This window comes from Corythoichthys intestinalis, chromosome 3 (assembly GCF_030265065.1).
Source record: "Corythoichthys intestinalis isolate RoL2023-P3 chromosome 3, ASM3026506v1, whole genome shotgun sequence".
In the NCBI taxonomy this organism is placed as follows: Eukaryota; Metazoa; Chordata; class Actinopteri; order Syngnathiformes; family Syngnathidae; genus Corythoichthys; species Corythoichthys intestinalis.
The window spans coordinates 10,552,647-10,578,534 of NC_080397.1; the positions used below are offsets into that span (position 1 = coordinate 10,552,647).

Here is a 25,888-nt window from a genome sequence, read left to right on the forward strand (position 1 = left end):
ACAAAGTTTTACAGCCCAAACTGGCACAAACGATTGACATAAATTTTATATAAATTAGCATCTGATGGAGAACAGACTTCATGTTTAGGTATACGCTTGCTCCTTACTACAGTCAGGGGTGTAAATTAGTGTTGCACCGATACCTGTATCGGTACGAATATGGCACTAAAATGACACCATCGGTATCAGCAAGTACTGGAATTTCTGGACTATAAAGCGCACCTGACTATAAGCTGCACAGGACAAATTTCATGAAATTTTAGAAATAAATCCACACATATGCCGTACCTGACTATAAGCCACAGATGTCCATATCTTAACATTGAATATTTACATAGATGTTACACAGAAATATTTGATTAATCAAAAATATATTTGTTACCCAGATAAACACACATAAACATCAACAACTCATTTTGTCTGAATGCTTAAGAACAAATTAACTTTAAAAAACCAGTCACTACATTTGCAAAGATATATAATCCACTTTACCTTGCGTTCTAAACTTGAAGTGGATAAAATCCTCTGAAAAACGGTTGACAGCTAGCGCTGGCGCTTATATAGCTGTTTTGTTGTAGCATACTGTTGCAATAAAGTCCTCCAAGTGCCAGTTGAAAACGGCTAATCAACGCTAGCATTGCATTCTATTGTCGAAGCAAATAGTGGATGCCCATCCATTTAAAATTGTTCTTTTGTAGCAGCATATATTGTCAGATGGAACCATGTTCATCTAAAAAATCCTGTGTTTTTGAGTAAGTCTGACGGGCTTCTGGCAAGCTTTATCGCTGCTAGCATAGCGGCTGAGAGCTATGTCACGGCAAAATTTGGAAAGCCAGTCGTTTAAAATATGTCTAATTATCTAATTTATTTTGACAAGATAATATGAAGCTCGTTTGTCAAAACAAAAAAAACACATAAATAAGGCACTTCCCTATATCAGCCGCAGGGTAAAAACGGCAAGAAAAAAGTGCGACTCATAGTCCGAAAAATACGGTACAAAGAAATAACGTGCCAATACTGCGCAACATGTACTTTCGAGATCTAGTTTCCAAGCGCTGGTCAGCCTATCCAAGATGGCTGCAGCTATGCACTCTACCGTAAAATGGAGTGCCTGGAGTTGCCCTTCACAAGATGATGATGGACGTACAGTCGTATCGTGTCCAATCACTATTCTGCTGTGATTTGAAATGAGTTCATCACTAGTAGATGTTTAATCAATTTGGAGTAGGATTGGACATCTAGCGCTGTCAATAGCAAGGAAAGAATTTAAAAAATAAAATGTGTTCTTCCACTGGCCATGAAACACCGTCCCATCAATAAGTATATCACTAGTAGACGTCCAATCCTTTTGAAGCAGGAAGCTGCCATCCCTCTCACTTCAAATAGATTGGACATCTATGCCATCAATGGCAGCCACCTAGTAAATAGCAGATTCTTTGAGCTTCCGTTAGCTCAGATGATGGAACAGTATGACATCTCCTATCACGCCTATGCAGATGACACACAACTGTACATTTCTGTGTCCCCACATGATTATAGTCCCTTAGTCACCCTGAGCAAATGCATTCATCAAATCAATGAATGGATGTGCCAGAATTTTCTCCAGTTAAATGTGCAGAAAACAGAGGTGATCATTTTTGGGCCAAAAAAGGAAAGGTCAAAGATAAGCAGCCAACTTAGCACAATGTCACTTACAGCTACAAATCAAGTCAGAAACCTTGGCGTAATTATTGACTCAGACCTAAAATTTGATAGCCATTTAAAGTCTGTCACTAAATCCGCTTATTACCACCTAAAAAATATAACCAGAATTAAGGGGCTTCTGACTCAACAAGACATGGAAAAACTTATGCATGCATTCATTTTCAGCAGATTGGACTATTGCAACGGTATATTTACAGGTCTTGATAAAAAATCAGTCAGGAAGTTGCAGCTAGTACAGAATGCTGCAGCCAGAGTCCTCACAAATACAAGGAAGCTGGACCACATTACACCAGTTTTGAAATCGCTACACTGGCTTCCAGTAAGTCAAAGGATAGACTATAAAATACTACTGCTCGTCTACAAAACACTTAATGGCCTTGGACCAAAATACATGCTTGACTTGTTAGAGTCCTATGAGACATCTAGACCCCTAAGGTCGTCTGGAACCGGTCTTCTGCATGTTCCAAGAACAAGAACCAAGCAGGGTGAGGCAGCATTTAGTTATTATGCTCCTCACCTCTGGAACAAGTTACCCGAACGTCTGAAGTATGCTCAAACTGTTAGCTCTTTTAAATCAGGGCTAAAAACGCTTTTGTTTAGCACTGCATATCTATAACTGTCTATATATTTCAATCTACCTGCTTTCTATTCCTCTTGTTTTTATCTCCATTGCTGATTTCAATTATTATTAGTAGTAGTAGTTTTTGTTTTATTATTATTTTATTTATTTATTTTTATTCTGTGATTAAATGCGATCTTTTGTCTTCGTTTCTACGTTGTGTTGATTTAAATGTGATTTTTATGATCTTCATGTGATGTAAAGCACTTTGAATTGCCTTGTGTTGAATTGTGCTATATAAATAAATTTGCCTTGCCTTGCCTTGCCTTTGACATTGATATAATAATCATATAAAAATCGATTGTGAAAAAAGCTACTTAAGACTTAATTTTTAATGGCAATGCATTGACGGGAACTTTGACCCTACCAACATAGCGGCCATTTTGGCTGGGGCGATGAAGTCTTTTCATGCTTCTGCCGTAAAATGAAATGTGTTTATGACTAGTAAACATCCAATCCATTTGAATTGGAGGGTCCTGCTTCAAATGGGTTGGACATCTAGCGCCATCAATGGCAACCAATGAATTCAGCAGACCAAGACATGATAGCAATTTCGTCATTTTTTGTTTTTTATGGGGTGCCATTTGTGTTGACAGTATAAATGAAGCTATATTTTCACTAAAGTTGGATAGATACTTATTTTTCTTTGTGTATTATCAATTGCCGTGTATAATCAATTCAATTCCTACATTATATATATATATTTTTTTAGTTTAATTCATTTCTGGTATAAGGTTGTTGTGGAATTTTGCAATATCCCCAGTGTGTTTTATTCAAATTAAGTCTATAAAAAACTAACATAAAAGTAGAGGGAAAAAAAATCCAAAATAATTATGATTGTATTGTCCTGGAACTATCTTTAATCATGTATTGTTTTTAAATTGAATTATTTATTATTAAAAAATGTCACTGTTCACTCTGTTGTGTTAGTGCCCTTTTAAGAAAATTCTCCATTTATTAGCGACATCACTCTTCTGCCATCACATCACATCAGTGGCAGGAAATTCAACTGTGGTAAGCAGTTTTATTTTTTTTACGTACTTTAAAAATCTGATTTTGCAGTTTTATGAATTACAATCAGTGTTGTGGATCATAACGTGTCCACTCTGTTAAAACTGTATATTAAAAAAATTAATTGAATTGAACCATTTCCAAAGGTTTATTTGTTATGAAGTATCCAAAGTCATGTTAGCTATTATTCTAGCAAAGCTAGGTTGAGAGCGAACCTTAGCACAATATGTCCCCTCTGTTAGTGTCCACTCTGTTACGCCCAAATGGCACCCTGTAAAAAATCAATTACATTCAAGCGAGTACGCAGTAATTCCATATTATCGTTTTCAGCCAATACGACACAGCAGTGTGTGGGAATTGAATAGAGTCGATAGGGATGAACTTCATTGAAAAGTTCAAACAGCTTGGATGTCTACTAGTGACAAACTCATGTCAATTCACAGCAGAGGGACGACTAGACGCCACATGATTGGACATCCGTCATTCTCAATGGCACTTAACGAGTTAAGTCGGTCATTCCTCTCCTGTTAAAAGCGTGGAGTAAAGCCAGAGTTGGTGAGAAACAAACAGCGTATTGGAACGTGAGCAGCATGTGAAGCATCAACGCTGTGACAAGCGAAGGCAGTGTGTGCACACGGTGGTTTACACGAGGAGGCCGCAGACGTGAACTTTGGGGAGGATGGGAACGACACAGCGTTCCGCCCACTTGAAGACATGGAGGTCAGCTGCATTCCTCGCTTGTTTGCTCTTATCATTTTTTTCCCTCTACTCTCTCCTTCCAGCCATGTGCAGCGCTCTCCGGCCATGTGACCCACATAAGAAGTCAATGGAAAAGGTACTCAGCACCCGCACTAGTGCTGGCAAGTAAAAAAATAATTCTTGAGTAAATTAGAAGAACAAATTTCTACTCTCAATTCCAATTCGAATGGATTAGACATCTATGGCCGTCAGTGGCAACAAATAAATTAAGATTTCATGACAATATGATATCAGTTCTTAGATAGGTCTTATCAGTTTTTAGAACAATGATTCTATATTTGCCAATGTTACTAAGGGCCTTTTATCAAAAGAATATTATATTTACATTTAAGACAATGAGTTCCATTTCAACTAAAGTAAAAAAAAAAAAAAAAAGTTGTTTTCATGTTTTTGACAATTTTGTTGCAGAAACATATCAGAGATTTGGATGAAAACTATAAAACATATCTAAAAGCTGACAGTACATTTCGCATATTGATCGATTCTGATTCAATTAAGCTTCCATTACACATCTTTCATTTGCTACATGCCTGGTTTTTACTCAGTAAGACACGCTTCCACGGTCTAAGGCAGCAAATGAGCTAAGATCAAAACAGTGAACTGAGTAAAGGAGCATTTCTGACCTCTGACCCTTTCAAAATTCAAGTTGAAGTTCAAGTTAGCGCAAGATTCCTTTTCTGACCTCTGTGACCTTTGAACTCATGACCCCAAATGTAATCACCTCTTTCGTTTTGTATTACAAAAACAAGTTTGATAATAATTCCTTTAATCTTCTGAAATGATCATGATATTCCTTTACTGACTTCTGTGACCGTTGACCTCATGACCCCCCAAATTGAAGTCATTGGCTGGCATTGATAGGTGCTAGACATCCAATCATCCTTCTGCTGTGAACTGAAATATGTTTATCATTAGTAGGCGTCTAATCCATTTGAAGTGGGAGGTTTGGGAGCGAATGAACGAATCCATCAATGGCAGCCAATAAGTTATCAAGGAAGTAACCCAAAATAACTAAGAAGTGACCAAAAATCTACAGGAAGTGACCAATTTCTTGAAAAACAAGATTATTTCCACTGGGATGTGCATGAAAGAGATGTTATCTTTCTCTTTAAGGACCAAGTGTGAGTACTTTTTCCTCATCTGTGGCCAGCAGTGACTGTAGTTTTTACAATGTCAACGATCAAAAGTAGCAGGTGTGCTCAGGCCTTACCAATAACTGTCATTAAAACCACAAGAACACGCATGCTATTCATTTTTACAAGCTCAGCAAAATTCATAACATGTGTTTTTCTTTTCATCACCGGACGTCCACTTCGTTTACTTGTGTGGCTTATTTGTTGGTAGACAATCTTAACTCATTCCCTGCCATTGACTGTCTCTTACTGTACATTGGTCAGTCGTTGTTGATTTTGGGCACTGACTATTTTGGGGTATTCTTAGGTCACTTCGTGTACGTTAGTCACCTGTTGATTGTAGGGAATTTCTGGGACACTTTCTATTCGTCGTGTTAAAAAAAAAAAAAAAATCAAGATATATCGTGATATTACGTCACGCAATTTTCATAACGATTCAAAATCTGTCTGTATCGATCCTTACAGGTGTGTTTTTGGTAGTAGCTGCACATCTACTCCCGTCCAGTAGTAGTAGCGATGCAGCATTGCCTTGCAGTCTGCGGAAGTAACAAGAACATTACACTAATCTGAGTAGAGATTAGTGTACGTCTTCCTCTAGTGGTTACTTGGATTAGTCCTTTTAAATCTGAAATTTGGGCACATTTTGGCTTTGACTGCAAAAACGGCACCATTGAGTATTTAGAGTCCTGTATTTAAACAGGTTTTACTAAATTCAGAAAATGTTATAATGAAAGCCATATATTGTTCAAAACATAAAACAAAATATTTCATCTTGAGCTGGATGAGGTTTCAGGAATAAATTGATATAAATGTACTAATGCCCATTATGGTTTGTTTTTTTCCAAAGTTATACACAAATATCACAATAAGTGTCTTCAAGTGTAGTACCAGGATTAATCGGGATCGAATCGAATCGTGACATGAATCGTATTGCCAGATATGAGGCACTACACAGTACACACCCTTACTCTCTATTAATTGTGGGTCACTTTCTGTTCATTGGAGACATTTGCTAATCATTTAGGAGCATTCCAGTGTCACCTAATGTACGTTGGTCACTTTCTGTAGAGATTGTGGGGATTTATATGTTACTTCCTGTTGGTTTCAGGTCACTTCCTATGGTTTTTTACTATATTTACAAGAACTGAAATCAAAAGCAGACACAGATTTTCTTTCTAAGAGTTGTCACTATACTCAAGTGCACTGAAATGTCACGGTTATTGCACAGCTAAAGCCACAACATTGTCACATGCATCTCATTGAATAATATGTTCTCAGACATCTGGGTACTGCAAAATCTTAGTACTCCATATGAAAATTTCCACAGTCACATTGTAGCATTTTGCACTGTTACATCAATATCTATACACATACCAAGTCATCCACCTGCCTCCTGAGTACTGTAAATTGTCATATATGTACTGTTATATTACCACTACATCACCACTTGCTGCCAGTCACTTATTCACTTTATTCCTAATCTGTGTACACTGTAACCTGTTTTTTTTCTTTAATTAGCTTTGTTGTGCCTCCACATTTTGTTTTGTTCTATGTGGTGCACATTATGGCAAAGCTTTAAATCTAGTGTGTAAAATGACAATAAAGGCTTTCTAATGTGTTCTATATTAAGAGGTTTTTAACCTCATTTAGAATTTCAAACAAATGTTAGGCTATGCTATTACGTAATTGGTCAAAATAAACAATACTGCCCTTAACGACAAATTCATAGAACCTTAGAGATCAAAATGTCAATTACCGTGTAGGCATTTATAATTTCTGTTGATTTTTGGTGACTTTCTGGTGATGTGAGGTCACTTCCTGTATATTTTAGGTCACTTGTTGCTTTACTTGTCACTAATTTCGGCTCAGTTTCTGTTGATTTTGGGCCAAAACAATGACAACCAATAAAGATTTCTTTTGTTAATGGGTTGGTCCGAATTGAAAAGTAACTAGTGTTAATGGACACCGTTTTCTGAGGTTTGTATGCGCCATTAAAAAAGCATGTGAACATTTGTAAAATTTGAGCAGAATGGTATGTCTTTACCAAACACTTGCTAATAACTAAGTTGGAATGGTGTAAATCAGTCAAAGTGTGTGGGCTGTGCAGGGTGCCAAAAAAGTGTACGGAATTAAATTACAAATTTTATATGTGGGTGAGCTTTATAGCAAAGAAAAATCCCAGCTCAGGAGTTGGCATGTTGCATCAGATGCAAGCGTTTTACAGGCTGCCGGCTTGCCACGCGGCCCGCCGCTCAGCTACTGAGGTAGCAGACACAGGAAGCACTTCTGGCTATAATTAAGGCGTCGTAAAACACACACCTCGCACAGGACGCATCAAAGAGTGACACGCTTCCTCCAAAGCATTTATCTACGCCTCAATTTTCAGCACTGATGCAACAAGAGGAAGCGAATAACGCTGCGCTCTACAAAGCAAGTTAAAGTGTGGATTCATGTAACTCATCATATCAATTCGTTTATGGGATTAATACTGTACAATTGTTGTAACTAGAGTTGCACCGATCACATTTGTTGGCTCCACATCCCGATTCCGACACCCGATTGTGTGGTATCGGCCACGTGTTTTGAAAAAAAATTTTTTTTTTCTTCCAATGCTAAATTATTGCACATTTTTTCCAACTTCAAATGGATCGGATGTCTATTGTGGTGATAAACTAATGAGTGAAAAGGAGTGTCAAGTTTTGGTTTTTGAAGTGGGAGGGTTGGCAGCAATGAATGAATGTTCATTAGCTGTCACAATCGCTCTTCAAATAGATTTGATGAGAACGAGCGATAATTTCAATTCACAGCAGAATCATGAAAAAACCTTTCATTGCCCCTACCAATATGGCCCATGGCTGCCATGTTGGTAGGGGCGACGTTCCCATTATAGTCAATGCATTGACATTAAAATTATTACTGGGTAATTTTTATAGGGTACCATTTGTGTCCACAGTACAGTAGTACCTCTACTTTGAGAAATTAATTGGTTCTGGAAGTAGAGAAGAAGTAGAGAAGTAGAGACGCGTTTCCCATGTAATGCCCTAATCCGTTCCAAGCCCCCCAAAATTCATGCATAAATTTTTACAATTCATAAAAATGCATCAAAATATGTATCATATACATGTTACATTTAGATTATTGCACAATTAAAATAAATTCAGGATTGTGCATAATGTAATAAACCAATAATAGAGTAGAGAATAGAGAATAAAAGTTAATACACTCATGTAAAGCTGTCGGAACGCGAGGGACAAATGAAGAGGACACTGGAATACACACGTACATAAAACAGAGGTCCCGCTTAGCCAATTGGATACCAGGAATGCAAGGCAATAGCACATGGCAGAGCAGCTACAGTGGGGCAAATAAGTATTTAGTCAACCACTAATTGTGCAAGTTCTCCCACTTGAAAATATTAGAGAGGCCTGTCATTGACAACATGGGTAAACTTCAACCATGAGGGAAGAATGTGGGGTAAAAAACAGAAAATCACATTGTTTGATTTTTAAAGAATTTATTTGCAAATCATGGTGGAAAATAAGTATTTGGTCAATACCAAAAGTTCATCTCAATACTTTGTTATGTACCCTTTGTTGGCAATAATGGAGGCCAAACGTTTTCTGTAACTCTTTACAAGCTTTTCACACACTGTTGCTGGTATTTTGGCCCATTCCTCCATGCAGATCTCCTCTAGAGCAGTGATGTTTTGGGGCTGTCGTTGGGCAACACGGACTTTCAACTCCCTCCACAGATTTTCTATGGGGTTGAGATCTAGAAACTGGCTAGGCCACTCCAGGACCTTGAAATGCTTCTTACGAAGCCACTCCTTTGTTGGCCTGGCTGTGTGCTTTCGGATCATTGTCATGCTGAAAGACCCATCCACGTCTCATCTTCAATGCCCTTGCTGATGGAAGGAGATTTTCACTCAAAATCTCTCGATACATGGCCCCATTCATTCTTTCCTTTACACAGATCAGTCGTCGTGGTCCCTTTGCAATAAAAACAGCCCCAAAGCATGATGTTTCCACCCCCATGCTTCACAGTGGGTATGGTGTTCTTCGGATGCAATTCAGTATTCTTTCTCCTCCAAACACGAGAACCTGTGTTTCCACCAAAAAGTTCTATTTTGGTTTCATCTGACCATAACACATTCTCCAGGTCCTCTTCTGGATCATCCAAATGCTGTCTAGCAAACCGCAGACGGGCCTGGACGTGTACTGGCTTCAGCAGGGGGACACGTCTGGCAGTGCAGGATTTGAGTCCCTGGCGCCGCATTGTGTTACTGACAGTAGCCTTTGTTACTGTGGTCCCAGCTCTCTGTAGGTCATTCACTAGGTCTCCCCGTGTGGTTCTGGGATTTTTGCTCACCATTCTTGTTATCATTTTGACGCCACGGGGTGAGATCTTGCATGGAGCCCCAAATCGAGGGAGATTATCAGTGGTCTTGTATGTCTTCCATTTTCTAATAATTGCTCCTACAGTTGATTTCTTTACACCAAGCATTTTACCTATTGCAGATTCAGTCTTCCCAGCCTGGTGCAGGCCTACAATTTTGTCACTGGTGTCCTTCAACAGCTCTTTGGTCTTGGTCATAGTGGAGTTTGGAGTGTGACTGACTGAGATTATGGACAGGTGTCTTTTATACCAATAATTAGTTAAAACAGGTGCCATTAATACAGGTAACGAGTTGAGCTTCGTTATACATCGTTAGAAGAAGTTAGACCTCTTTGACAACCAGAAACCTTGCTTGTTTGTAGGTGACCAAATACTTATTTTCCACCCTAATTTGGAAATTAATTCATTATAACTCAAACAATGTGATTTTCTGTTTTTTTTCCACATTCTGTCTCTCATGGTTGAGGTTTACCCATGTTGACAATTACAGGCCTCTCTAATCTTTTCAAGTAGGAGAACTTGCACAATTGGTGGTTGACTAAATACTTATTTGCCCCACTGTATGTTACGTTCAGTAAAATCTGGGAGCTGTGAGTACTAGCCATACTGTATTTTTGCCTTTCATATACTGAAATTTCTTTTTTAACAAGAGTCAATATTTTTCCGTTGAGGCCTGTCTTAACCTGAAAAGACATTCGTAAGTAGATGTACCACTGTATAAATGAAGGTGTATTTTCACTAAAGTTACACAAATACTCATTCAACTTTTTTTTTGTGTGTGTGTGTGTATTATCAATTGCCATGTATTAGGAATTCCTAAATTCTATTTTTTATTTTAAAATTATTATGATTTTATTGTCCTGCATAAACGATCCTTAATTGTGTGTTGTTTTTAAATTAAAATACATAATTTAACTTTAAAAAATTAATCTGTTCGTCCTCAGTATCACTGTCCACTCTGGTGTGTTAGTGTCCCTTTAAGAAAACACCCCATTTATTAATGACATCACTCTTCTGCGATAACATCATATCAGTGCTGAAAAATTAAACTGTGGTCAGGATTTTTTTTCTTTTTACCTCCTTTAAAAATCAGATTTGCAGTTTTATGAAGTACAATCAGTTTGGTTGGTTTGGTTGGTCATGTCCACTCTGTTAAAGCTATACTGTGTATCAAAGAAATTAATAGAATTGAATCATTTCAAAAGGTTAGTTGTAAAATGATATTCTTTTCAAGTATCCAGTCATGTTAGCTATTATGCTGGGAAAGCTAGGCCGAGGGCTAACTTTAGCACAAAATGTCCCCAATGTTAGTGTCCACTCTGTTGTCCTAAAAACACCCACCCTCCCACAAAAAAAATAAATAAATATACAATTGACCCAAATAGCTTTTATCTTTGATTTGTAAAAGATTTTACTATTTTTTTGTCAACTATTTACTCAGTGGCTGCCACTGACGACACTGGACGTCCAATCCATTTGAAGTGTGGCAGCGAATGAACGCTTGCCAACCTCCCACTTCAAATTTATGGACGTCTAGCGCCGTCAATGAGTGAAATTGTAGCTCATTAAATAACTTCTCAGAACGTCCGTACGTGTCACAGCTGTCCAAGCAAATCCACGCAAATGACCTCGGCTATCAAAATGCTACAACCCAATTTGAAAAGCAGAAGTTCCTCCTCCGCTCTCCTCGCTTCCCCTCCCATGATATACACCAACACTCCCACCGAAGCACTGAAGTGCGTTCTCCTGCCTCGGTTCAAGAATACTGCAACTGAGCCCGTTTCGCACATTTTGCTCCTAGGATATCACTGTTTGTTTTTTTGACACTGCTTTTTAGTAAAGATGCACCGATACCGATACTGGTATCGGCAGGGGGCGCCGATCCGGCCCGAAATAGTGGTATCGGTATCGGTGAGTACCAACAAAGATGGCGCTGATACCATTTCCATTATTATAACATTTGACCGCAGCCTTTTTTTCTCCTGGCGCTTACTACACTCTGTCTCTGTGTTGCGTGATGACACGTGAACACCAAGCAGCTATCGCTATTGGCCTGCTCCAGACCAATGAGAACGGGCCAATAGCCACTCCTAACCAATGGCAAGGCCGCTTTTTCATATGAAGGAAAAATAAACCAGGAGAAATGGCGGCAGTCGGGAAATATTTCAAAATAGAAATCCCGTCGATTAAAATCAATGGCTGCATGCAAGATTTGCGGCCTGAAAGTTTCGAGATGTGGAGTTAAATCGGCCAGTTTCAATACCTCGAACCTGATAAAACATTTGAAGACGAAACGTGAACGAACACAACGAGTTTGAGCCTGCAAGAGCAGGACTGCTATACAGAGGAAGGGCGCTGGACTGGTGCAACAATCTCTGGTCAGTTTACTACGTCAACTTTACTTTGTCTTTTACTTAAAGAAATGCTGCAGTAATTTGGGAACTGTTTCCAAAGTAGGGTTGCCACCTTTCAGAAATAGAAATAAGGGACTCCCCCCTCCCTAAAAAAGGAGGCTAATAGAGAGACGGGATGCTGTGATCAATTATTATTACTTATAATTGTTAGCGCCCGCAAATGCGGAAACAAGGTTGGACATCGAAGCGGACAACAAGCGCGGGATACGTACAAGGGTTTAATGATTGCAGACAAAAAACATGCGATCGCGGGATAGTAGAAAAAATAAAAGGAGTCCGTGACAGCAGGTCGACGGAGCTTAATACTACAAACTCGAAGGTTTACTAAGAAGATAGGCAGCAAGCCAAAAAGCCAAAATAAAAACACTCAAATAGCTGCACAGGTAGAGGTTACAAACGAGTGCAGCACACTAACAGAAAAAAAACCAATGCAGGGGCGTAACAAGCAAATGTAGCGAGACTATAGTGCGAGATGTCATATGGCGATCGGCAGCCTTCTCTGAGATCACCCATGCTTAAATGCTGCGTTGATGAGCCTGCATTGGATTCAGGTGCGACGTCAGGAACGCCCCCACTAACAGCCCAAGAACAAAACACAATCTAACCAGCAGCAGAATGTGACAATAAATTCATGAAGGTTGCACTGTTTGGCCTTTGAGAGGTTTAAAAAAAGTTTACTCAGTTCATTCAGAGTTTATTATTATGAATTTATTTTTACTTTCTTACTGTTGGGCTAGTTGTTTGTACTAGTGTTTTTGCTATTTTGCAAAGTTAACCAACAGTCTGACAAAGCCTTGATAGCAATGATTTTACATCCAATTATATAGCTCTTTGGGGGAAAAATATATATATAATATATATAACGGGGTGGTATCGGTATGGTATCGGTATCGGCCAATACTGCACAGCCAGGTATCCGTATTGGGGCCAAAAAATGGTATCGGTGCAACACTACTTTTTAGACCGGTACAAAAAAATGAACTCTGGAAAATTGCTGCGCCACAAGATTCTATTTGTTCCTTTCCTAGACAACAACAACTACACACAATTTCACGCTCATAGTCCTTTATTTAGTGTCTGCGCCCAAGCTCTCAATTTGTCCACTAGTGACCGCTCTCTAGACGTTGCCCCCATGGTGAGGGATAACTGATATACTACCAATTTAGTAACACAAAATGAAAAAAGAAATACGCGGTTTGACGACCTACAAGCACACAAACAAAATGACACGAGTCGTCGTTGACAATAGTGAGACCTTCGTCGGCGTTCCAGGCAATCGGCGCCGGTGCTCTGACACGACGCAGGGCCACAGCTATTTCTGCTCTTCGTCTTTTGTCAGGGTGGGGTTATATTGCTCCATCAGTGCATTGGCCCGTTCCGCAGCATCATTCATGACATGCAACTCAGCTTGTGATGCCATCGTGTTGAAGGTCTCGTCCTCCCTCCAACAGCTTGGGTCTTGCAGGAGGAATTGCTGGCGTGCAGTTTTTTTCCCGTCCTCCATTTGCAAGATGATGGCAGATCGACGCGTGATGGACTGATCGACTGTAGCAAAGCTGTCCTTAGAGTGAGACACGTGCCGACGGACCACATCCATCTTTGGTCCTTGGAGCCGGATCATCGTTTTCCACTTCGCTTCAAATTACACGTGCTGGTCGAAGAATGCCAGTACTCCGACAGGAACCCAAGGTGTCACTCGAAGGCAGCAATTGCTCGTCGTCCGGTTAACTCTTGAGGGCTTGAAGCAGATGCAGGTCTTTGAAGGAGCCTCAGCAGTGGGAGAGGACTCATTCCATGCTCTTGCATAAAGGAGCGATGAGAAGAGGGCCAGTGAGAGAAGGGCATTTGCCTGTCCCTGCCTGTCAGGCCTCACTCTCCTCCTATCGTCTCTTTCCCTGCTCTCCTTCCTTATCTGGACTCCGTTTCCAAGCTTCTTTTCCTGCATCGAACATATCCTCTAATGCCATGCTGCACGAGAAGATGTCCTGGATCTGTTTGCAGTAGAACTCTTGATCATCCTTGTTCTTCATGGTCTCAAGGGCATCCCGAGTCCCGATGTCGAATACCTTGGCGAGGGTTTTCTGCAATATGGCATCCTGGTCCTTATACCCTTGCGTGTCCTTCTTTGGGTTCAAGTTTGGTACTAAATGTTGAGCTTCTTGAGGATTAGAATGCAGCTGTTAATCCACTGTACCGGAATTCCTGCCCTCATCCAGATCTCCATGACAGCCTTGACTGTCTGTCAGGCGGCCTCCCGTAACGGAGCATTCGACGGATCGCGAAGCGTTTGGAGGTATCTCTTGGCTTCCCTTTGTATGGGGAGACAGGAGGTGGAGAACCTGTCCAGAGGGCCACCGATGAGCCACCATTTCGGATCACTTTGTCGGTTCATTGTGAGAACACGAAAGGTTAAAAACAATTATGGAGGGCGCAGACAGTAATTACGTACCGAATGGCACCAAACTTCATACAGATGCCTTGTACCTAAAGACGAACAAAAATAGCCTTGTGGAGGAGGAATTCAAAAACTTTGAAAAATAGTAATTATGCGCCGGACCGGTCTACTGCTTATAGAAAATGAACGTTAGCAAATTTAATTAAAACGCCGCCATGATTCACAGTAGCTAATGTGATAACGTCATGCACAACTCTAATGCATTTGTGATTTCACTCCAAGTAGTTTGTGTAACTGCCTTTATTTGTGTATTTATTTGTTTGTTTGTTTGTTTATTTTTGAGTAGTTCTCAAAATCCATAATTTCGCTTGAACTGAACACATTGGCTGCCATTGACTGTGATCAATGAACGAGAGTGCCTTTAAAAATGAACTGTTTTTACATTGGCCACACTAACTTTGTCAAATTACAACTTACAAAACTTAAACTAAGCAAATGCTTCTATTTTTTAAAAAATTAAGTCATTGACTGCCTTTGGCAGCGATAGACTTCCAATTCACAGGATTCGTACACCTTTTTCGTGTCCAAACATAAGCATTTTTTAAGAACCTTTAAGACCACCTTTTAAAGGTTATCTTTTTTTTTTTTCACGGTAAGGCAGGAATAAAATATGGTGCTTTCTCACATGTACGCAAACGTCTTCCAGAATATTCGATGACCCTGGAGGCTGGAGAAATTCAGTTTGAACGATGCCGATTCGGAACCTCCCAGTAAGGTGCATTCCCAGTGACAGTGAGCATTATGAGCACGTCCAATAGCAGAGGTGCTAGCGGAGTGATAAAATGCTGTTTGGTGCCGAGGACACCCGAAAAATGGCTCTTACTCCTTCAATTGCTAAGCTAAATGACATTTCGATGTACGTCTGAGGAAAACTGTCAAGTAGTGCAGTTCATTCCAGGACCTTGTTTGTAAGTTGAAATGGTTGTATGTCGAATAGGATTTTCCCATAATACATTATAATTCGATTAATTCGTTCCAGAGCCTGAAAATCGACACTAAGTGCTGAATAAATACTGCTGGTACTATTACAAGTGGCAATTACACATAGCATAACAAATAAATTATAAATACAAATCGGAATAATAACAAAATCAGACAACTTGCGTTTCATTCAACCAAATTGTAGTAACATGCCCCTTCACATCCTCGGTAACGGTGTTGCAAAGATGGGAAAAATAATTAATTAGATTACTCACTACTGAAAAAATAACGCTGTATATTTTTTAACAACACTGGCCGACAGTGGCTGAACATAAATTCGTTAATTCACTGCAAAACCTCCCACTTCAAATGGATTGGACGTCTATGGCCATCAATTGCAGCCACTGACTTAAAGAGGAATGGTAATTGGAGTGGGCAGTAAAAGACAAAAGGCACAGGGATATTTACCTATTAGGAAGCTGCATTTCTGCTTTCAATTTGTTCCATTTTACAGTCAACTTTTATTTCAAGGTTTGAGGTTCGTGTGCATTTTCAGAGGCCCGGGGCAGAGCCACATCTGGCCCAACAAACACAGACATATTACACAGATTGTCATTAACTCAATGGCACTCAAACAGGATCATCGACTGCAAGACCTCTCAGTTCAGATGGCTAGGACTAGCTCGCTCACTAGCTAGTCTAGCTCTGCCAAAGCAGCCAATGAGTTTCAATTCTAAAAAATTCAGTCATATTATCTGTCTACATGTGCTGCCCCACTATTTGTATAAATAAATTTGGCGGAAAACACAGACAAGTCTGAAAAAGCAGTTTCTGCTCTTGCACCCTTCTTTAAAATAAGCCAAAAGAACTGTTATGTTTGATAGAACAAAATGTCTATATGCTGCCATAGCAGATTCATGGTGCATTAAGCCCCGGAACTATTTTTAATTTGCCCGTTTTACCCTGGAAACCCCCATTTACAGACGTCGCACAGATAAAGGTAAGAATATTTATTTTTCAAAATGTCTGTCATTTTTAGCTTAGAATCATTAATTGATGTTTAATATTTCGTTTAAAAAAAAAATTATCCACGCGCATATTTTGAACTTTTAAACAAATTACGTCACAATTACAAAAATGGTGTCTGTAAATAAGTCACAGATATCTACCTCATAACTATGGCTTAATTTAATTTTTTTTTTGTTACTGTCGCATTTTCCCCGATATGTTAGATGATAAATAATGGATCCAAACAAAGAAAATTGGGGGGGGGGGGGGCATTTAAAAGGGTAAATATATGAAAAATAATATCTCGACCACTCCTTTATGTCTGCGATTTCTGCATCGCGACCCTTGTTATATTACCATGTTTCACCCATAAAATCCCCCAAAAATCCGGCTGTGGCCATTCACATCTGTGTCTTGGCACTCGATGATACATGCTACATGGAGTTTTTGGATCGAAACAAGGTAAGTACGTGATAATATCTCGTTAAAGTCATGGCGTCTGTAATTCTGCTCTCGCGTGCTCTCACCTCCAGATAGGGTTTTGCCTTTTAAAAAACTCTTTTTTAAATGCCCTCCAGTTCAAAAGTTTTCTTCCCCCAGAAAATTGAGATTTTAAGCTTTCCAATGATGTATCACACATGGATATCGGACAATTTTGAAAGATGGCCAAAATGGGGGTCTCAGAGCAGAACTTCAAGTCACCTGAGTGTTTTCCACCATTTGTAAGTTTCCTTTGCTTTAACAATTATATGTCACTTTTGAAATGTAAAAGATGCGGACTGGACATAAATGGAGTTAGTGACAAAATTTTCCAGATGACATTTCATGACATCTCTCATAAGCATTCATTAATGCTCATGACAGCGTCATGACAGTCGCATGATGCCACTGTTAAATACAGTGTTACCAAATAAAAAAATAAATACATAATGCAAAAATAAAATATAAAAACAAATAAAATATACAAGATTTGCTATTTAAAACATGACAACATAAAATACAAAACTAAAAATATTCGCTTTTTTCATATAAACGAAACAATATATACATGAGTTCCCCCGTTTAAGTTTGAAACATTTAAATAATAATTATCAAAATGAAAATAAATGAATAAATAAATAAAGAGGATTGGCTGCAAATGCTCATTTTTCAGTGCTATTGACAGCGCTAGATGTCCAATCCATTTTGACTGGGGGAGGGGGGGTATGTGAATGAATGGATTGGACATCTAGCGCCCTTAATGGCAGCCAAACAATTAAAATAATTAAACAAGTTGGCTGACAAAAGAACCTGCCAAAAGAAAACATAACTATAACCATAACAAAAATGACTGACACCCCTGCACTAGCTAAACTGACTTCAATGAGGCAATGGCACTTGAGCATGCAACTGTTTAGCTGTAGTTGCCTGGGATTTAAGCTCCCTGCATTAACAAGACGGAGAATCTCCTCACAGCAGGAATGTGGTTTATTCTGGTATCTTTATAGAGAGCATAAATCTGCCGCCGCCATCCCTTCCTATTGGTCGGCTGCGGAACTTAAAAAGAAAATTTGCCTAATGGCGCAAAACCTTTTCAGTTTACGACCTTCTTAGACGAGTGGCGTCCTGTGGACTAGCTAGCTGCTTCGGTGGTGAAAGTAAAAGATCGGGCACTTTTTAAATTGCTGGAAGGAAATAATGTTAAAATAAACTTAGGTTAGATTGTTGTGTTACTCTTCTAGAATAGGAGGCATTTAATAGTATCTATGTTTTCTGATTTTTCCATAAACAACAACAGTGCAGTTTAGCTACTTGCTAAGTGATGTCACAGCCACCTGGTCTCCCTGCTTTTGGGTCCACAAAGTAAAATTACAAATGCTTTAAAAAAAAAAAAAAAAAACACTGCAGTACTACAGACGGCTTTGTAGTGCTGTAGACAAACTACAACTGGGTTTTGTTTCCTTTAAAGAAAACAAACGAAGAATTGTTTTGATTCCTGAAAATAAGACTAGCTACTAATGGTATAATTTCCAAAAAAGAAACTGCTTTGTTTCCCCCCAAAACAAGACAAACTACGGATGGTTTTGTTTCTGAAAAAGAGAAACTACAAAACCTTTTGTTTCTGGGGGGACAAAGTTGGGTTTATTTTCTGAAACAGATGACAAACGACAGTTGGGTTTCTGAAATAGAAGACAAACCACAGTTGGGTGTAGTTTCTGAAACAGAAGACAAACGACAGTTGGGTGTAGTTTTCCTAAATAGAAGACAAACTACATATGGTTTTGTTTCTGAAATAGAAGACAAACGACAGTTGGGTGTAGTTTCTGAACCAGAGGACAAACGACAGTTGGGTTTTGTTTCTGAAATAGAAGACAAACTACAGATGGTTTTGTTTCTGAAAGAAGACAAACAGTTGGGTTTAGTTCCTGAAATAGAAGACCAAAGACAGTTGGGTTTTGTTTCCAAAATAGAAGACAAAGAACAGTTGGGTTTAGTTTCTGAAGTAGAAAATCAACGACAGTTGGGTTTTGTTTCTGAAATAGAAGACAAACTACATATGGTTTTGTTTCTGAAGGAAGACAAAGAACAGTTGGGTTTAGTTCCTGAAATAGATGACCAACAACAGTTGGGTTTTGTTTCCGAAATAGAAGACAAAGAACAGTTGGGTTTAGTTTCTGAAGTAGAAAACCATCGACAGTTGGGTTTAGTTCCTGAAATAGAAGACCAACAACAATTGGGTTTTGTTTCTGAATTAGAAGACAAACAACAGTTGGGTTTAGTTTCTGAAACAGAAGACAAACAGCGATTGGGTTTACTTCCTGAAATAGAAGACCAACGACAGTTGGGTTTTGTTTCTGAAATAGAAGAGAAACGACAGTTGGTTTTTGTTTCTGAAATAGAAGAGAAACGACAGTTGGGTTTTGTTTCTGAAATAGAAGACAAACGACAGTTGGGTTTAGTTTCTGAAACAGAAGACAAGCGTCAATTGGGTTTAGTTTCTGAAATAGAAGACAAACGACAGTTGGGTTTTGTTTCAGAAATAGAAGACAAACGATCGCTGGGTTTTGTTTCTGAAATATGGACAGTGGACAGTATTTATATAGTGCATTAATCTACATTGTTACAATGCCCAAAGCGCTTTACATTAGCACACATTTACTCTTTCACACACCAATGGTGCTGCTGCCATGCAAGGCGCTGTCAACCCATTGGGGGCAAATTAGGGTTCAGTGCTCAAGGGCACTTCGACAGTGGGCAGTTGTAGCTGGGAATTGATCTACTGAGCCTTCAGTCCCATGACAACTCCAGCTACCAACTGCGCCACAGAAATAAAAGACAAACTATAAATGGTTTTGTTTCGGAAAGAAGACAAACTACAAATTGTCTGGTTTCTGAAAAAGAGGAAATACAGTATACGTGGTTAGCATCCTAAAAATAAGACAAACTACAGTTGTCTATTTCTAGGAAACAAAACCCAAGTTTGTTTTAATTTCAGAAAAAAAAATAAGGATGGTTGTGTTTCCTGAAAAGATGAGTTACAAATGGTTTAATTTCCTAAAAACTACAAACGGCTTTGTTTCCCCAAAACAAGACAAACTACAGATGGTTCTGTTTCTGAAAGAAATAAACAAACTACAGATTGTTTTGTTTTTTCAAAAAGAAGACAAACTAGTACTGAAAGCAAAATAAGTACAGGACTTGGATTTTTGAAGGAAGCACCCTTAAATGTAGGGCATCACGAATGGAATCTCGGGTGCGGGTCATTCATTCCCTAAATACCACTTGACTGTTTTACGAGAGTTGATGGGGAGGTCCGGTTGGCCCGAGCGCACAAAAGCCCACTCCTGTTTTATGTTGGGAAGGGGCGCTTCAGAGGCCTTCATCGATTAACGGCCACTCAAGCGTAACAAACGTTGGAATAAAAAGCCCCTTCGGAACAATACGCCGTAAAAACGCTGACGTAAAGAAAAGCCCTGCCTTCCGGACGCCCGTCGACGAGGTCGTTGAACGGCGAACTTACCAGACCGTCGCAGTTGTTAATGGCAACCGAGGCTCCTGGGACGTCCGTGATGTCGCCCACAAAGGCGCAGTCCGTCTTCAACGAGTTTATCCTGCCCGTCCCGTTGTCGGCGGGCGCTAAGGAATGTCCCTCAACGCTCCCCGGGTCATCATGCCACTCCACTGTAGCCCCTGGAGCCACCAATCTGCTGTTGGGCCGCAGTCGCAGGTGGAACTCCTTTCCGAAGGCGCTGATGTTAAAGAAGAGCCTCTGATCCGGCGCGACTTCATCGGACGCTTCCCTCCTGACCCGCTGCTTGTGAGTGGCCGACAACAAGTGTGATAGAAAGCGTCCGTGGGCGTCAGTGCTGAAGGGGGTGACCAGCCCGTATTCCTTCAGACGCCGTGACAGTTGAACTGCAATACAAATCACCACACTGGTAAATAAACAGAAAATGACCGAAAATGGAAACGACTCAAAATCATCAGAAACTGCCCAAAATCAACGAAAGGTTATAAAATATTCTCAAGTACAGTAAAAAAAAAAAAAAAAAGTAGTCGGTGAAAAGAATGGCGTAACATTGGGAGTAACTGCTTACAATGTCGGACATTTAGTTTAAACATTGCTATTTATTTTTCTCAGTACGTCATCGATATAAACTGTTTTTATCATACTGTACTGATGTACAATGATTATTACATGACCATATTAGAAAAAAAATCATCAAATTCCAACTAGAAAAATCTACAGAAATGAAACATTGCCTGTCTAAAGAGCATGAGTGCCCTCTAGTGGAGAAAAAATTTCATACATGAAATTAAAAAATTCATATATCCAGTTTTCCGTGGTCTATGTCAAATAGTTTAATTTTTATGTTGCTTGAAGATGCCACGTGATTGAACATTCCGGCGTAATCATAGGACTTCCAGCTGCAAGCTTGTGTGTGGTCATGTGACTGTATTCTTGTGTCCGATTGGTATCGTGGAGTCACGTGATTATTGTTGTGACGTCTCATTGGGGAAACTGGTAGAGCAACATTTGGCATCTCTGGCAAAAAATAATGTCTATTAATAAATTAATAAAGAGGAAAAAGTAGCGAATTAAGAGTAGGGTTTCTTCACAAATATAATCAAGTAGAAAATATGGCATGGTAAAACTACTCCTAGAAGTACATTTTTCTCAAAAGGCTACTCAGTAATGCGTAAGTTTTCAAAAATCAACAACATGTGCCCCCGGTACTGCCGCCCAAAAAACTGGGAATGATCAAAAAATGTACAGAAAGTGACCCTGGAATGCCCCAAAATGTGACCAATGACCATGAAGTGACCCAGAAATACCCACAACTGAAAGTAACCCGGAAATGACCCAAGATGAAAAGGAGGTGATCAGAAATTGTCCTAAAATCAACAGGAAATGTACATGAATTGACCTCGGAATACCTCAAATTTTACAGGAAGTGACTCATAAGTACCATAAACAGGAAAGTGACACAAAATTAACCGATCACCTGCCATTGACAACAATAGACATACTATTCATATAAACTCCTAGGACTAGCTGTGAGTGCTCATCTTTCAATGCCATTACTGCATTAGACATCCAATCCATTTGAATTAGGCTGGGCGAATGAATCAACATTTGCCCCCCCCCCGTACCTAGTCAATGGCAGCCAATGAGTTAAAACAGTTACTATTAAAACAATAATAATAATAAAAGTTGATCAAACGTTTCAAAGACTCACAGGCGCCCCCTTTGTGCTGAAATGTGCATGGAAAAAGGGGTTATTTGGAGACCTTGTAATTATGCAGGTTAGGTCATTTAAACAGGTGTCTTTGGTGTTAGCTAAAATTACACAAGCGCAAAAATGACAAGCTTGTAAAGAAAAGACATGCTAAAACCACAATAAGAATGCATTCAATTACTCTCTTTTTGGTGAGAATTCAACGCAAGTTTTTGATTAAATGACATTCACGAGATGACAAAGCAAAGAAAAAAACAGAACAGGTCTGCCAAAATGAAAGATGACGCTAACACATCTGCTTTGAAAACATCAAAGATCTTTTATGGGGCAAAGACCACGTGCTCTGTCATCAGATTTGCTTGTTTTTTTAAACATGTTTATCAGGTGTGCTCTCAAGGGCTTCAAAAAACTAAATATGTGCATTTTTAGGCCACAGCGTGTCATTTGGAAATGAGAAACTCAAACACTTTTTTCAAGGCTGCCCTCCCAATTCAAAATTGTAAAAGCTGTCATTTTGTGACATAGCAAAAATGTATATTTTTGTAGGGATGCTTAAAGCCAAGCATCCCCACTATTTCAATGAGAACTGAAACAATTGCCCTAAAACCACCAATAAAGCCCCTTTCAGACTTATATCCTGGTAAATCCCTGTGTAAAGTGACACGGGATTTACGTGTGTCATGGCTTTGAGACATGGGAAGATGTCCAGGGAATAACCCGGGTTGTATGTCTGAAAGGAGCTTGATTTACCCGTGTTGGCGTCTTGGCGCACTCTGTGCGGGGAGGGCAGCTGGTGGGTTTTTATAATCTGGACATTACGTCAGTTTTAGTCGCTATCGGCAACAAAATAAACCAAACATTTCCAAAGATGGACTGTCTCTTCCTCAGCTGTACGATCCAGTAGAAATTTAATTTCATTCTGTTTCCAGTCTAAATTTGCTATTTCCAGTTTGCCATGTTGATAGTTGCAATGTTTGTTTACCGCTTTTCACCTTACTGCGACAAAAGAGGAACTGACGATTGACCCGCAATGATATTTACGTCATCAGCATTCGCACTGTGACCCGGGAGTTTAACGCCTGCTTTGTTTTCACAAATGCCGCGTCCTGGGTAAGATCCAGACATTACACCAAGACGCGACCCGGTAAATCTCCGTGTCATCTCAGTGTCAGCCAATCAGGGAAATTGCTTTCACACATAAGGGCTACCCATGTAAATCCCAGGAATTAACCGGAGTTCAGTTTTTTTTTTTTTTTTTTTTGCTAACATGCTAATCGACAATCATACATATACCTGCTTTTATTGCTTACGTTACTTTAGTACCTAATTCAATAAAACCAGATATGTTTATGATAATCAAAATAAAATCAACTAGATTCTTCAAAATAAATCAACTGACGGGAAATGGTATTTTTGCTGACACGCTAATTGATAATGACTATCGATAATCATAAACATACCTGCTTTTATTGTGTTACTTTCATACCTAATACAATAAAAGCAGGAATGTTAATGATTATCAATTAGCATGTTAGCAAAAATACCATTTCCCTTCAGTTGATTTATTTTGAAGAATTGATGTCACGTCATGGGGGAGTTGTGTCGTGTCGTTTCCTGTTTTATTTTGAAGGCTTCACCCTCCTTGTGTCTGTACACTTGCCCTTCCTCTTGTCACCTAATCACCTGTTGTTTCCACCTATTCCCTATTCCCTGCATCTCCCTTGTCTTGTGGCAAATTCTTTTACAACCCATGTTGCTCACATCAGCCTTTTTTTGTAGCATTCACAGTTGTCTAGGTATTATCCTCCATTTGGAGTGCTTTGTGTTTGAATTTTTGATCTTAGTTGTCTTGACTTTTTCCTCTAATTAGAGCGTTTTATGTTTGAACTTTTCCTCATCCCCGCATGCCAGCGGAAGAACCTCGAAAGTTTTTTTTGCCTGAAACGCCACAGCTGAGTCCGCCTCGTCATCTCGACCTGACAATTGATAATCATTGATAATGATTATCGATAATCATATACATACCTGCTTTTATTGTGTTACTTTCGTACCTAATACAATAAAAGCAGGCATGTTAATGATTATCGATTAGCATGTTAGCAAAAAGCCAATTTCTCGAGTAAGTTGATTTATTTTGAAGGGAAATGGTATTTTTGCTAACATGCTAACTGATAATTATTCACATACCTGCTTTTATTGCTTGTGTTACTTTAGTACATAATACAATGAAAGAAAGCATGTTAATGATTATTAATTAACATGTTAGCAAAAATAAAATTTCCCTTTGAAATAAATCAACTTACTCGAGAAATTGGCATGGACTGGGACACAGGAAACATGCACGACATGGGCAATGACTCAACAAGACAGGCCATGTCTACACCTAGCAAGTTTAAAAAAAAAAAATTTTTTTTAAACGAGGATCCTGCCCATATATGTCGGAACAAAATAATTACGTCTACACGAGCACATTTGTCGATTAAAAAAAGTTTCCACAGCCAACCGCATTCATTCAAATTTAAGTATATGAATGAATGAATGAATGAACATTCATAACAATACGTGTGAAAAATAATTGTCCATAATACCCCCATCCTTAGCATGTGCTCTTCAATATGAAGCACTGCAAGAGCTTGTAAATAAATGGAAGCAAAAAAGCACCTGTCTAATTTACTCCAAATGTAAACAGTGGTCTTGTGTGATGAAGGATGTAAGTTTGTCGCAGTTAGTAACATTTCCACTGTGTAATCTTCAGTTATCAGTGTCCATATGATGGCGTCACAAACGCAGAATTCGCAAATCTTCACTTCTGAAGGAGTTTTTAACTCCAATAATCTGCGTGTGCGTGTAAATGATAGGCCAAACCGTATAAAAATTTATTTTTGCCAAATACGCTGCTACAGTACATGGAGACATGGCCTGAAGCTTAAAGAGAGTCAGGCTACAATAGGACAGATAATTTTCTCCAGGGTATTTTGCTGACTATTTTTATACCTGTCCACACTTCGTTTAAGGTGCATTTAAGGGCTTTCCCGCTTCTGCAAGGTACGCCTGCATTTGCGCAAATTACGCATGCGTAAAAAGGAGAAGCCTCATGTGTTACGTCATCGCCCGTAACAACAGAAGCCTGACATCATTACTTGGGATGTTACAATCGATGCTCAGTTGCGCTCTCACCACTTGGAAAATAACAAATAGACGCATATGGTGTGGCGCTGAGTATATTTCCTGGAAGCAGCAACCAGGACTGCTTGTGCATAAAGGTGGCGATCCTGGAAGTGGCAACAGTTTTGACAAGCAGAAATGTCTAGGGAAGAAACTCTTCACGCGCCTCTTTGACTGGGGGTACCACGCAGGTCACTTTTCAGGATTTAATTTTCCTCTACGCATTTTTATATACAGTACTCATGTTCGGTCGGCATTTAGTTGGGAGGAAACAGCCCAGCAGCTGGCTGATCGGAGACAACTCGGGAGACGAGCTCTGTAAAAAATGCTCTTCTCCACCTCATCCGCTACGGGAGGACCCCAAATGGGCACTGAATTGAAGCATATTATTGAGACGTAGATTGAAGGTTCAAGAAAAATGTGTGGGAAAAAAAAGGAGCAGGAATGCCACGTCGTGATCGTCCACCTCCATTTTTAATGATGCCACGTCGTGATCGTCCACCTCCATTTTTTATGATTCTGTCATGCCGCACTAAAAACAGTGACGGCAATACGTCTCTTCCTGAGTATCTGAATGTTGTACG

At 39.4% G+C, this 25,888-nt stretch overlaps 1 protein-coding gene across 2 annotated transcripts in view; it reads right to left on the reverse strand.

The window, feature by feature from the left end:
* adamts3 (ADAM metallopeptidase with thrombospondin type 1 motif, 3) overlaps positions 1–25,888 on the reverse strand; it is a 278,467-nt gene that overhangs the window by 247,046 nt on the left and 5,533 nt on the right. For both annotated transcript variants that reach the window (XM_057832049.1, XM_057832048.1), the window contains exon 3: positions 20,420–20,814. In XM_057832049.1, coding sequence (XP_057688032.1) covers positions 20,420–20,814 — 395 coding nt within the window. The remainder of the gene's footprint in view (positions 1–20,419; positions 20,815–25,888) is intronic.